The sequence below is a fragment of the Microplitis mediator genome, chromosome 6 (assembly GCF_029852145.1).
Source record: "Microplitis mediator isolate UGA2020A chromosome 6, iyMicMedi2.1, whole genome shotgun sequence".
NCBI lineage: Eukaryota > Metazoa > Arthropoda > Insecta > Hymenoptera > Braconidae > Microplitis > Microplitis mediator.
In genome coordinates, this window is record NC_079974.1 from 15,970,177 (window position 1) to 15,983,831 (window position 13,655).

General features: G+C 26.8%; 2 protein-coding genes across 4 annotated transcripts in view; both read right to left on the reverse strand.

Moving 5' to 3' along the window:
• LOC130670306 (G-protein coupled receptor moody) overlaps nucleotides 1-13,655 on the reverse strand; it is a 31,036-nt gene that overhangs the window by 2,865 nt on the left and 14,516 nt on the right. For 2 of the 3 annotated variants that reach the window (XM_057473657.1, XM_057473656.1), the window contains one exon: nucleotides 1,441-1,679. In XM_057473657.1, coding sequence (XP_057329640.1) covers nucleotides 1,441-1,679 — 239 coding nt within the window. Of the gene's footprint in view, nucleotides 1-1,440; nucleotides 1,680-5,527; nucleotides 5,682-13,655 lie in introns of those variants that run through there. The other variant, XM_057473658.1, reaches the window with a different exon arrangement.
• Nucleotides 7,438-8,127, reverse strand: LOC130670311 (uncharacterized). Its single transcript, XM_057473665.1, has one exon. The coding sequence runs from the start codon at nucleotides 7,977-7,979 to the stop codon at nucleotides 7,440-7,442; it is 540 nt and encodes a 179-aa protein (XP_057329648.1). The 5' UTR covers nucleotides 7,980-8,127; the 3' UTR covers nucleotides 7,438-7,439.

Genomic DNA, 13,655 nt, shown 5'->3' on the forward strand with positions numbered 1-13,655 from the left:
CAATAAAAATATAGGGTAGAAGAAGCATTTGTGGCCACTGCTCCATTTTTGGACATTTACTACTTTATTTTAATTAATGAAGAAGTATAAAATAAAATTTCTATTTCAATAATGGGATAAAAGTATCTTTGAACACATTCTAAAAATTAATATTGTCATTGCGTCTTTTACAAATTATTTTATTTTAATTTTTCAAGTGTCCAAAACTGGTCCTAAAGTGGCCAAAAACGATATCTCTATCCTATGAGTATACTAATTTACAAATGTTATTCCGGGCCTAAAAAATAACTTGATTTTGACTTTTTTGATTTGCTTTTGACTGCTATAATTCTTTGGACTTGCATTCATTAACTTAAAAATTTAAGCCAACTAAGGCAAATTGAAGTCAAGTTTGACGTGGATTTGACTTATCTGACTTAAATTTAAGTCAACTTAGTCAAATCCAAAACAACGTGACTTCGATTCGATTTAGTTGGCGTGAATCGGTAGTAAGTAAGACGGCTTAGGTAAAAGCAAGCCAAAACCCAATGTGTTTTTCATATCTCAAAATATGTTTTTTTATTTATTACCCAAGTAGCACAGAGACAACTTTAATGTGTCTTTTAAAAGGATAAGATAAATTCTTTTTGTCTCAAAGTCACCTTTTTTGGTATGAGTAAGACATGAAAATGTTGGTTCCGGAGACAGAGAAAATTTGTGTTGTTTTTTCTGTCTTATGTTAATTAAAAAGTCGTTTAGATGACTTATTTACCACTATTTGTAATTTACTTTCTGTCATCACTTGTGTCAAGTCTTTTGAGTAGATATTTTTTCAGTGATATAAATTTTTGATCGATTTGTCAACATGTTGGTGCCTTATCGATATGTCAAAAAACAGCCTAAAAACTGATGTCTTATAGATGTCACAAAGGTAAGTTTGCTACAAGGGTAAAAACAGAAATTAAGCTTGACTTGCTTTTGTCTTACTACTCTCTAAAAACGAATTAGTGAAAATCACTATTTGGCAGCGAATAGTCACTTATTGCTAGTGCAAAGTATATCACTATTTGAATTAGTGATATACTTTTCACTAGCAAATAGTGAATAGTCACTAATTTCACTATTTCATATTTAAGAGAGTCTATAGACTTGTTTTATTTAAAAATTTTAAAATTACGCCAAAATCAAGTTATTTTTTTGCCCCGGAATTTTATTTCAAAGATACTAAATTACTTTAGATGATTTTTTTGGGCTGTTAAAAAATTGTTAATGGAAATTACAGTAATTAAATATATATTTTTATAATTTCAAAATTATATAAATAATTTAAAAAAAAAAATTTGACATTGATTTTCAGTCTCGTGTGAAAAAAAATTAAAAAATTAAATGAAGGTAAAAATAATTTTTATTTACAGGGCTTAGAGACTTAGTAGTTTATTTAAAAAATGACAAAGTAATTACTTTGGATATAATCGAGGATGACCAATCATTACGTATCGATTGATTGTAATAGCCAGTACCGTAAAAAGACTCACGGCGACGAGACCGTAACGTAATAATGGAAATAGTCGACATAAAAGTGGTCCATGAGTCCACGAGCCATACCAGAATGTAGATGTAGCTAAAGGTAAATTGAAGCAGCAGAACATGAGATCCGATATCGATAGATTCATTATAAATATGGCTGTTGCATTTCTCATCTTAAACAAAAATAGTAATTTATTAATTAATACCATTGGGAATTAGAAAATAATGAAAATTTTTTCCTTATATTAATTTCTTTAATTTATAGAAATCATAAATAAGATGGTAAAATTGTTTAACGTCACTTTTATAGTCTTAGAACCGAATATTAAATTTTAATGCCAATCATAAAGACTTTAATGACTACTCGTTAAATAATAATATCTACCACAATGTCGCAGTATTATTTAGTATCAATAAAATACATAGCAACCAATGGAATCAAGTGTAACATTTAACACGTTAAAAAATTTAACGATAATTTATTAATGTGTCGAGTTATACATGAAATTTAACGCTTCCAAGATAAGGTCTAAGGTGGTAAAATGGTCTAGTATAAGTAAGACGCAAGATCTCAAGACACATGGGTACATAAATCTGTAATGTCCCATGAGAATAAAGAACTAGGGGATAGATAAAATAGATAGAAGCTGGTGGTTGCACGTTTTAACCAACTAAACCATAATGAGGACAAGAAGAACAAGTTTTGTCACTAGGTAACCGTACCAGGTTCCTGTGTTTCATAGTAAAACTATTTTGCATCAAACTCTACTATGTCTATCTATATATTACATACTCAACTACTTTACTCTAGTCTAGTCGTTTATTTCCTGGGCGTTCACAAGCTTTATCAGCAAACTACGAATTACTTTTAGATGCTAAAAGTTACTGCGAATACATTCACTCAAACGATTACCCTGTATTTTATCATCTTTTTTTTGTTTTTATTTACACTTAACTTGAATATTTATGTTGATGTTTATGACATTTTGTATAAAAAAAACAAATTAGGTCATTGACAATAGATACAACAAAATGTTTATATATTGCGATGAAAATAGTCTAAGAAAATATGATTAAGCATTTATAGTACATAGGGGAATGGCGGGCAAAATGGGACTGTCTAGAAAGTAATGGGTTTTTTGTGCACTTGAATTTGTTGGATCTTCTTTTTTTGACTTCTATTTGATGTAATTCGGTCAAATTTCCAGTTGCCTAAAAAATTTTTTTCTTTTTATTTAAAATAAATGACTAATAATAAAATTGATTATGTCAAATATAAGTGAAAAAAAAAATTTCAGTACTGTTGTAAATAAAGATGACGAAAAAAAAAATTATTGATGATAGATAGCTCATATAAAATTTTAATGTGACAAAGAAGACTATGTATGTATTCTTTATGGCAAGTGATATAAAAAACAAATTTTTTTTAAAGAAAATTTTGGGACACTCAAAATTGTACAAAAATAATAATGAGTCCTAAATGACGGTTAAAATGTTGGAAAGCAGAATATTGTGCGACAAGATGAAACAAAACTATTTTAGACCAGGGTGAAGTTTGCTGCCATCACCCGCAGTCTGAAATCGTGTTTCTTTCTGAGTTACACACTACACTTTTCATGATTACCTGCATTAGAACATGAAGTTTCAGTGTCAGCAACTAGTTAGAAACAACAAACAAATGTAACAAATTTAAAATTTTAAGAAAATCGTAAAGAACTACACAATTTTTTGAAAACTCTGTTTTCGTTGAGTTATTTTCCAGGCTGTTGAAATTTCATGTAATAATCACAGTACAAACTTAATTCAAGGGTTGAAAAGGGCGTTCAAGAAACAAATGTATTTTTTATTTGTGTTGGGTTTGCTGTGTTTATTCCCGGGTTCATTGTTAACGTTTCATGCAGAACAGTAGGAGGATTTTGTTAATTATTCTGCTGAATAAATTAAAGGTGGTTTTATTATTATTTTAATTGTACCCAGTTTTATGGAGAATAATTATTCTCGAGGTCACAGACTTTATTTTCCTATATTTCATATAATATTTGTAGTTTTTATTTTTGTTAATTCTGTAATTTACTGTATCATGCAAAATATTTTTTAACTTTAGCTATAAAAATATAAATTTTTCGGAAAAATAAAATTTTTTATTTTAGTCTAATTTTTGAAGACAGATTTATTCATAATTGTCTTAATCAATAAAACTAATACTTTGTAAACTGCCTTTTTAAAGTAATTATCTTTTCAATGGTTTTATTTTTTTTTCTTTTATCGAAATTTTGAAAAATCTGATTAAATGTTAACTTGCCTTTGATTTTTGTAGATAATCGTAATCATAATATAAGAAAATATATTTTCGGTGATTACGTATTTAAAAATTAAAAATATCAATAATTTTGAGCTCAATAACATTGAAAAGTTTTGTAACTGGTTAACTATTTTTGAAATTTACTTTTAATAAAAGTACACTGTAAAAAAATTGCGGAGTGAACCCGAATTAAATCCGGAGTGAATGCGGATTGAAATAAAATCCAGATCCAAATCACTCCGCTGAGAAATCAAACTGCTTATCAACTCCGTATTCGGAGTGATCTTTTTAAACTGCGGAACTCCGAGTGACGGAGTGAATTCGGATTCAAATAAAATCCGTAATTACTCTGAATTCACTCCAAATGTTTTGCCGTGAATTGAAAAACTAAAAATTTGATTATTATTATCTCAATTTATTTTTATCTCGATGTTCATTTTATATATATTTGAGAACGAAATGAAGGTGCAGAACAAAAAGTTTTATTTTCGACTTTTATGTCATAAGTTTGACGAAAAGGATTTGTGACATTTGATAGTCGACCATATAAACGTGATAGCGTAATAATACCATCATAAAATTGTTGATGGTAGACGGATAAGAATAATATAAAGTTAGAAATAGTGATTTAAATTGAATGACCGGATATGAAATCAATTATTTATAAAACTCAACGATCCAATGTATTACTAATAATTTTATTTTATTTTTACTTTGGATATCATTATTCCAAAATATATAAATCTTAATCAGTTATTTTTTGCTATTAATAAATTTTAAAGTCTTTATTGTAAGCTGTCAAATTTTCTATTTCAAATAGTATGTTAAATATTTTAATGTGTATAATTGATACACTTTAGCATAAATGACAAATATATATGAAAGATTGTTATTTTTTTATTGCAATGACAGTTGATATTAATGTGATAGTTGATGTGGAAGCATCTCTGTGGGAAATGACATGAAAAAGAAAAATAGCTGTGAAAAGAGATATAAAATGAATAGATAACAAAAGGGAAATGAAGAATTTACTAAAGCATTGAATAACATAACAGAAAAATGAGTGAAAAAAAAGATTGCGGAAGTTATAAATAGTTTTTTTTGACATATATATATATATATATATATATATATATATATATATATACATATATATGTATATATTTATTAATTTATTGAATAAAATCTGTCATATGCAAATAATGACACGACAATTTGACTGATTTATCATCAATAATTCCTATCCGATTTCAATATAAATAATTATATTGTTGAGAAATGAATACAGTTCAAATTAGTAACATTTTAATATATGCTTTAATTTGATTACTTAAAATTTAAGAGAGCCAATTGTAAGAGAAATATTATATCTAATTAAAAAAAAAAGAGGAAAAATGTGTCAATGACGAAATTTAATTGAAAAGTATAAAGACGAATAATAAAAAAATAATAAAAGCAAAGAACTTTGGACTTGAAGAAATTCAAACAACCCTCGGTGTTTTAAAGGATAAAAGTTAAGATAAATGTCCTTACTGATCTACTTACGTCAGAATGTTACACTTAATCCTTTCCGAGATCAATGACTTTGAGTAAATTGAAACAATTTTATTTTCAACTCTTTTTATTCTTCCAAGATAACTCTTATTGCTATGATTTTTTTTTTGTAAATAAATTACTATAGAACTTTAAATTGTATTTAAAGTATAAAAAATTTCTTACTACTTCGAAACTACAGTTGATCAAGAGTGAGTTAAGAATACTACAGGGGAGGTCCGAGCATGACGAGACAACTAAGAGAGCAGTGGATGCTTGTGATTTTTGAGGTCTTAATACAATTGTTATTTTATTTTCTTCGAACAAATTTGTGTTCATTTCACAATAATTTTAATGAAAAAAATTTGTTCCAGAACGCAGCGTAATAGTCAAAAAACTTTATTCGTCTTCAAAATTTTTTTTTGCGCGTTTTAATGATTACATACTTTCATTTCATTGAACTATAATGAATTTGTAATAAGTGATTTTTTTTTCTTTTTGAGGTGCCCTATTGTGTCTCAATCTCTCCTACAAATAGTTTTTAAAATTTTCAACTATTGATTCAATTACAATAATAAAGAATGATGTAGTTTTTAATTGCACGACTCTTAATCCGAAGCATTAGAGTGTGCTTTACGATCGAAAAATTCAGTATGCCTCTTTTTTATATTTCACTTAAAATGATGTTTCTCATTTTTATAACATTGTCGTATGCACAATTATTCTTGTTGCGATTTTGATGATGAACGCATTTTGTTTTGTATTCAAATTCAAAAAGAACATCATCATCATCATCATTATTAAAACATTCAAATGGTATATTAATTTTACCTACTATTTTCGTTAATATTTCTATAACTTCCAAATCGATAACGTAAATGTATCTAGCTTTTAGTAAACACTTAGCTACAATTGATTTCTGTAAGTTAGGATTACTATATCCTAATTGCCAAGGAATCCCATCATCTTCTGACAGTCTTAAATAATTATTTTGATCTTCTATTGGTACGTCTTGCCACGAACATGGCGGTTTGAATACATAATGTTTATCAATAAAATCACCATTTGAATCTGGCTGTAAGCTTACCATCGCTAATTCTTTTAACATCACTTGACCGTTAAGGTAATACTCATTAAAATCGATAATTAGATCGACTTCTTTTGTCGATTTGTACTTCGAAGACATTTGTTTTATAAATTTTTTTCTTTTTAAATTACGAAGATGATACTTCTTACTAATAAAAGAAATAAATTGAAAAAAAAATGTTTAGAAAGTCCAAAAGTGCACGCCTCAAATGCTTGTGTTGTAATATAAAAGCTTACCTTTACATATAATTTCTCTTAAATATAATTAATTTTTAATGAGTGATTTTTATTTTATTTTTGAGGTGCCCTGTTGTGCCTCGATCTCTCCTATATAAATACTTTTTCAAATTTGTCTATAATTTTTAACATTTGATTTAATTACAATGATAAAGAATGATGTAGTATTTAATTTTTATGTTTGACTTAAGAGGATGTGTTTCATTTTTATAACATTGTCATATGCACAATTATTGCTATCGCGATTTTGATGATGAACGCATTTTGTTTTGTATTCGAACTCAAAGTGATCATCATCACCGTTATTAAAATATCTAAATGGTATATTAATTTTACCCATTATTTGTGTTAATAATTCTTTAACCTCCAAGTCAATGACGTAAATACATTTAGCTTTCAGTAAACACTTAGCTACAATTGATTTCTGTAATTCAGGAATACTATATCCTAATTGCCAGGGAATTCCATCATCTTCTAACAGCCTTAAATAATTATTTTGATCTTCTATTGGTACGTCTCTCCATGGACATGGTGGTTTGAATACATAATGTTTGTCAATAAAATTATCATTTGAATCTGGCTGTAAGCTTACCATCGCTAATTCTTTTAACATCACTCGACCCTTAAACTGATATTCATGAAAATCGATGATTAGATCGACTTCTTTTGTCCATTTGTGCTTCAAAGCCATTTGTTTTATAAATTACTTTCTTTTTAAATTTCGTAAGCGATATTTCTTACTAATAAAAGAAAAGATCGAAAAAAATTTTTTTTTTCAACAACGACAGTGAGGCTGATTATTAGTATTGTTATTTTTGACCAAGCATCTGTTTGACAAAATCCAATCTCTCATTTTAAGTACATTATCGCGTGCACAATTATTTTTATTTTTATTTTTATGATATTTACATTTTGTTTGAAATTCATCTTCATGTTCGTAATAATCTAAATCATCTAAATAAATAATTTTATATTCTTCGATATTGTCGACTATTTCGTTCAAAAATTCTTTGGAATTTAAATTAAATAAATACACATAAGCAGCTTTCTTTAAATTTTCAATCAAAATTGATTTCTGTGACTCATAATTTAACAAACCTTTCTTCCATGAAATTCCGTGTACTTTAAATAACATCGCATATATTTCTTGATAATCTTTCGATAAATTTTCCCATTCTAATGCCGGTTTAAATAAGTAATGCTCATCAATAATCATATCATTACCATCGGTTTCTAAACTTACTATTGCCAATTCTTTCAACACATTTTCATACTCTGAAATTTTGTAACCGTGAAAATCAATAACTAGATTCATTTTTATATATAATTATATGACGTCATTAAGTTATAAATGTTTGATGTCTAATAAAAAGTCATATATTTTAATAAAGTGAATAAATTTATTACATTATCTATGAGATAATTTATATGAACGTTTAGTTTTAAGTTTACTAAGTTTTCGTTTATTTTTTTTTACTTTTAGAATATAAGGAATATCTATTTTTTTATTTTTTCTTAAAAATTTCTTAATAATCCAATCTCGCATTTTCATGGCGTTATCATACGCACAATTATTACATTTAGGATATTGATGATGATTACATTGAGTTTGAAATTTATTTATTTTTATATAAAAACCTCTTTTAGATAAACATGAAATACGTTTTTTATTTATTTTATTAGTGATTTTAGATAGAAATTTCTTAATATTCATGTCAAATAAATAAATACGATTAGCATTTTTTATATTATTACGTAAAATAGATACTTGTAGATCAGCTTTGAAAAATCCTAATTGCCAAGGTATACCATGAATATTAAACATTTGTAAATAATCATTTTGACAAGATTTTGATAATAATTCCCATCGATATGGTGGAGTAAATAAACAATGTTTATCAATAAAGACGTTACTATTGTTGGTCTGTACGCTTAAAATCGCTAATTCTTTTATAAACGGTTGATTTTTTAAACCATAATATCCATGAATATCAATTACTATGTCCATAAACTTTTTTTGAGAAATTAAAAATTTCAGACCAATATCAGATGATAACAACCTGATGACAATTATCAAAAATTCTTCTACTAATTTAAAGCAGACTAAAAAAAAAAAAAAAGGAAATACAAACTTTTGAAAAAAATATTTTCTAATCATGAAGCTGATGAAAATATGAATATTAATGTTTCAAAGTTAATTATTTCAACAACCGTTTTTATGTTCGTCGCATTGTTACTGACCCAATTACTGGCATTGCGTAATTGATTATAATTACACTTTGTTTCTATTGAAAAAAACTCATAGTAATCCGTATCAGATCAATATATAAATTTTGTAAATAATCGTTAGTTATAATTTGTAAATGAAAATTTTTAATATTGACCATCGCAAAATAATGACCGGAAATTTCATAAAGTTTTATTATAATGGAACTCTGTAATTAAAAATGTATGAATCATAACTAGCGTACATGTTTTGCGCGCATGGGCGTGCGGTCGTTTCTCATATATTTATTTGAATGTATAATGCTGTATCAATTGTGTATATTTTTATGCTGCTTTGACTCTAGTAGCAAGATTCTAGAGTAAGTATTTTGAGCAAGACCTCTAGCTGCTAGACTTTTTTTTACATATGTGTCTTTCGCAAAATCATGTATCAAGAAACCTATGTCAAGATTTGTGTCTGTCTTGCTCATGGTATCGTGCGTAAGAATATTAAAAATATCTTGAACACGGTGCAATGAAAAAGTGTCTGACGCATTTCTTGCGCCAGTAACTTACAGTAAGTACTTACTAATGGCTTGCTCAAGATCTGCTCAAGGCTCAAGGTCAGTTTTGAGCCTTGAGCAGATCTTAAGCAAGCCATGTGCAACTATTTTCGACCATAGTCTTCCTCCAGAATCGAGTTATAATCTGGCGCGAATTTTTTGTGCAAGGCTTGCAATTTAAATCTGGTCACAAGTATCTGCAGCAAGACACATACGTAGAAAAAGCCACTCACACCTATCGATCCTGAGAGCAGACTTGCTCAAGAATTTCAAAAGATTGTTATATGGGAAGCTCTTAGCTAATCACGTTAAAAATAGTTTGGTTTCACATATTTTTCATTTTTTTTATATTATAGGGATTGTCAAAGTCATATAATTTTAAATAATCTTGATAAATTTTTCATTGAGCATTATAGCTGAAATAAAGTTTGTCAAGAAAATGATTTTCTGGTACACATTTGGGAAAATTTTCTAGATAATGAAGTTACATTTTGTTCTCATCAAATTAAATTTATTCTAACCCATATCAGATAAACATAAAACTGATATATATTGATTACAGCCAATACTACCAAGTAAGTATTGTTTTTTATACGAATTCATAACATAAACATTTCAAGCTCTCTCAATATATATAGCGTAGTAAAATCGATTTTTGTGGATAGAATGAGCATTTGCATATCCTAATTGCCAAGGAACTTCATGTTCGTCAATAAACTCTAAATAATCGGCTTTATAAGTCTACGGAAATTTATCCCTTGAATGTAATTATTTAAATAATTAATGTGTGCCAATAAAAAAACCTTGTTTGCATGCGGTTTAAAGCCCAGCATAACTAATTCTTTCGTTAAATATTTTTTACGTGGGTTGCGGTAATCATAAAATCGATAACTATGCCCTATATTCAATTATTATTGTTATTTATTGATAAATAAATAATAATAATATAAAATATTTTTACTGTAATAAAAGTATGCAGTAACTTATTTATAACATACAATAAAATTATCATTCTTGAACTTGAGAAATATTCAAAATCTTACGTTTCAAAGATCATTTTTTTAATAACGGATTTCTCATATTCATGGCATATTCGTACGCACAATTATTCAAATCACGATTCTCATCATGATTACATTTCGTTCCTATTTGAGTATAATCAAAATAATCATTGTCAGATAAACATAAAATTCGGTTTTTCAAAGTTTGCTGTCGAATATTTCTAGAAAATAATATTTTTCGAGATTATCGTTTACATAAATACGTTCGAATTTTTTAGTCAATATCAACTTCTAACATCAATGTTTAAAATTAACAATTGTTGAGGAATTCTATGTATTTTTGAGATGGGTCTTAATAATAATTCTGGTACTTTCAAGCCATTTTATCCCATGACAATGGTTGCTTAAATAAATAATGTTTATCTACAAAACTATTACAAACGTTTATTTCTAGACTCAGTACAGCTAATTCTTTAATTAAATATTTATTATCTGGTCTACTATACCCGTGGAAATCAATAACTAGATTCATTATTAATAATTTCTATAATATTTCCTGTCATGGTTCTAATAAAAATAAATCTTGATAGAAATTTATTTGAATTATATTTTCGTTACTATTTCATATTTACAATTTGATTAATATTTAGTTATAAACAATTTCATGTGCCTCTCAAAAAAATTTATCAAAGTTACTCTATTTTCAAAATTTAACATCTTTTCAAATCAACAATCGAAACTTTACAATAAATTTTCTTTGTTCTTTAGAAGCTTTAAATCATCAATGCAGAATAAAAATGAATAAAGAATAATCGCAATTAAAATTTTCGAGGGTTACGAAAGTTTGGATAGTTTGAAAAAATGATAAATTTAACTGCAGTTTCAATTTGAAACCTCGATGAAGCATTTTTTAAATTTCAATATCAGATGACACTGAAAAATTTTAATTTTGTAATAATTTTAATTAAATTTTTGTCGTCTATTTGTTATTAATCCACAGTTCATGTATATTTGATAAATATAAATTGTTATTATAAGTAAAATATCTGTTTACTCATAGTTCATAATAGCTCTGATGAATATTTGCTTTTTCACAGGTTACCCGACAACCAATATTTGATTTTCAATGCATTATCGTACGCACAATTATGATCATCAGGGTTTTCATGATGAACACATTTTGTTCTATAGTTGATACTTATTGGATTTGAATATTTATTCAAAATACATGAAACTGGTTTATTTATTTGGCCAAGGATTTTTTGTAATGATCGTATTTTATCGGTGTCAAGTACAAAAATTTTCTTAGCTTTTATCATACTATCTCTCAAAATTGACTTCTGGAACGCAATATCAGTATGCCCTAACTCCTATGGGATTCCATGGACTTCGTAATTGTACGAGTATTCTACTTGTCGAGAGCGTGATAATTTGGACCATAAAAATGGTTGTCTAAATAGATAATGTTTATCGATATAAATACCGTTTGCAAGCGGCTGTAAACTCATTATAGCCAATTCTTTCATCAATAATTTATTATTATCAATGAGATACTCATGAAAATCAATAATTATGTCTACTTTTCTATGTTCATCAACCAAAGACATTTACTTGGCGTAATAATTTCTGTTTTCAAACTAATAATTGCACTGAATACTAGTTGAAAGATGAAATTGATGAAAATAATATTTGAATATTTACTAATATATAAACAATGAAAAAATAATTTTTCATTTTTTTCGTAAAAGGGAATTTTTCATTTCAAAAGCATTTTCGTATGCACAATTGTCATCATTACGATTCTGATGATGAATACATTTTATTATAAGTTTTTCTTCAGACGAATCAGGATTTTCATCAGAAACAACAGAAGTTTCATGCAAAATTATTTTATCCGTTTCTCCAACAATTTTAAATAATAAATTTTTTTTATTCATGTCCCTAACAAAGACACGTCTAGAAGCATTGAAATATCCTTTTAAAATAGTAGCGGGTAAATTAGCATTAGCATATCCCGTTTGCCAAAGAATTCCATTAATTTTACATCGATTTAAATAATCATCTTGATATTCCTTTGGAAGTGTTTCCCATAAACACGGCGGCTTAAATACATAATGTTTATTAACGTACACATTTTTGGTGTACGGATGCAAACTTATTATAGCCAATTCTTTCAATAAAATTTTATCATTCGGAAGAAAATATTCGGTGAAATCGATAACTATATCCATTGTTTTAAATTAATAATTTTAATATTTCAAGCAATAGTCTAAACTATAACAATAAGAACATACAATTAATTCAAATATTTTAAGTGTCATGAATACTTTAGAGATTTTATCACAAAGATAAACGTTAATTATTCTTTTGTCTAAGTCAATGAACTTGATTACTTTACATCTATAAATAAGATATTCTGTGAACAATAAGTCAGCTTAGAAAATTTTTATTGTCTTATTATTTGAATAATTCTTTTGTTTGATTAATCGATATTATATATATCAAATGAGTATAAATTTAAATTACTGTTCGTCACGTTTTACTTGTTCATTTACGCAAGTGTGACGTAATATCTGGTTTTCGTTATTCACACGTTCAAAATTAGCTGACACTGAAGTTGGAGAAAATTATTTAGAGTCAATTAATAATAATTTTTTTTTACCGTTATTTAATTATGTTCAAAATTTACTGGCAATTTTATAGACAGTGTACTTTCACAAGTACAACTAATAAATTTATGGATTAAACTTTAAATTAAATTTTTTTACGTAAAATAGTAAATTCAAAAGTTATTGTTCAATTAGTACATACATCTGAACCCAAATGTGCAGAAATGATTACTTGTATTGAAATTATTAAAATTTATGTAGCGAAAGACAATTCAATTACAGTTTTTACATTAGATCATTGTTTCCTTTTTTATAAATTGAAATTAAGTATCAAGTGTTCTCAGATGTTTATATTATGTTCAAAACCACTGCCTATGACCTACCTCAACAGAAAAATAAAATATTTCAAATAGTACGAACGGCGGATATTTTTTTTTTTATTGAGTTATTTAAAGTCGCTATAAACAACTCAGGTCATGAACGACATTCATTTTTACGTTGACATTAGATTTTATTATACAAATTAGTGAGTCTAAGAAATTTAATGAGTTTGCTGTGATATTTAGTAAAGCAAAAAATTTCATTTTATTTGAAAATGTAAAGTAAATTTATT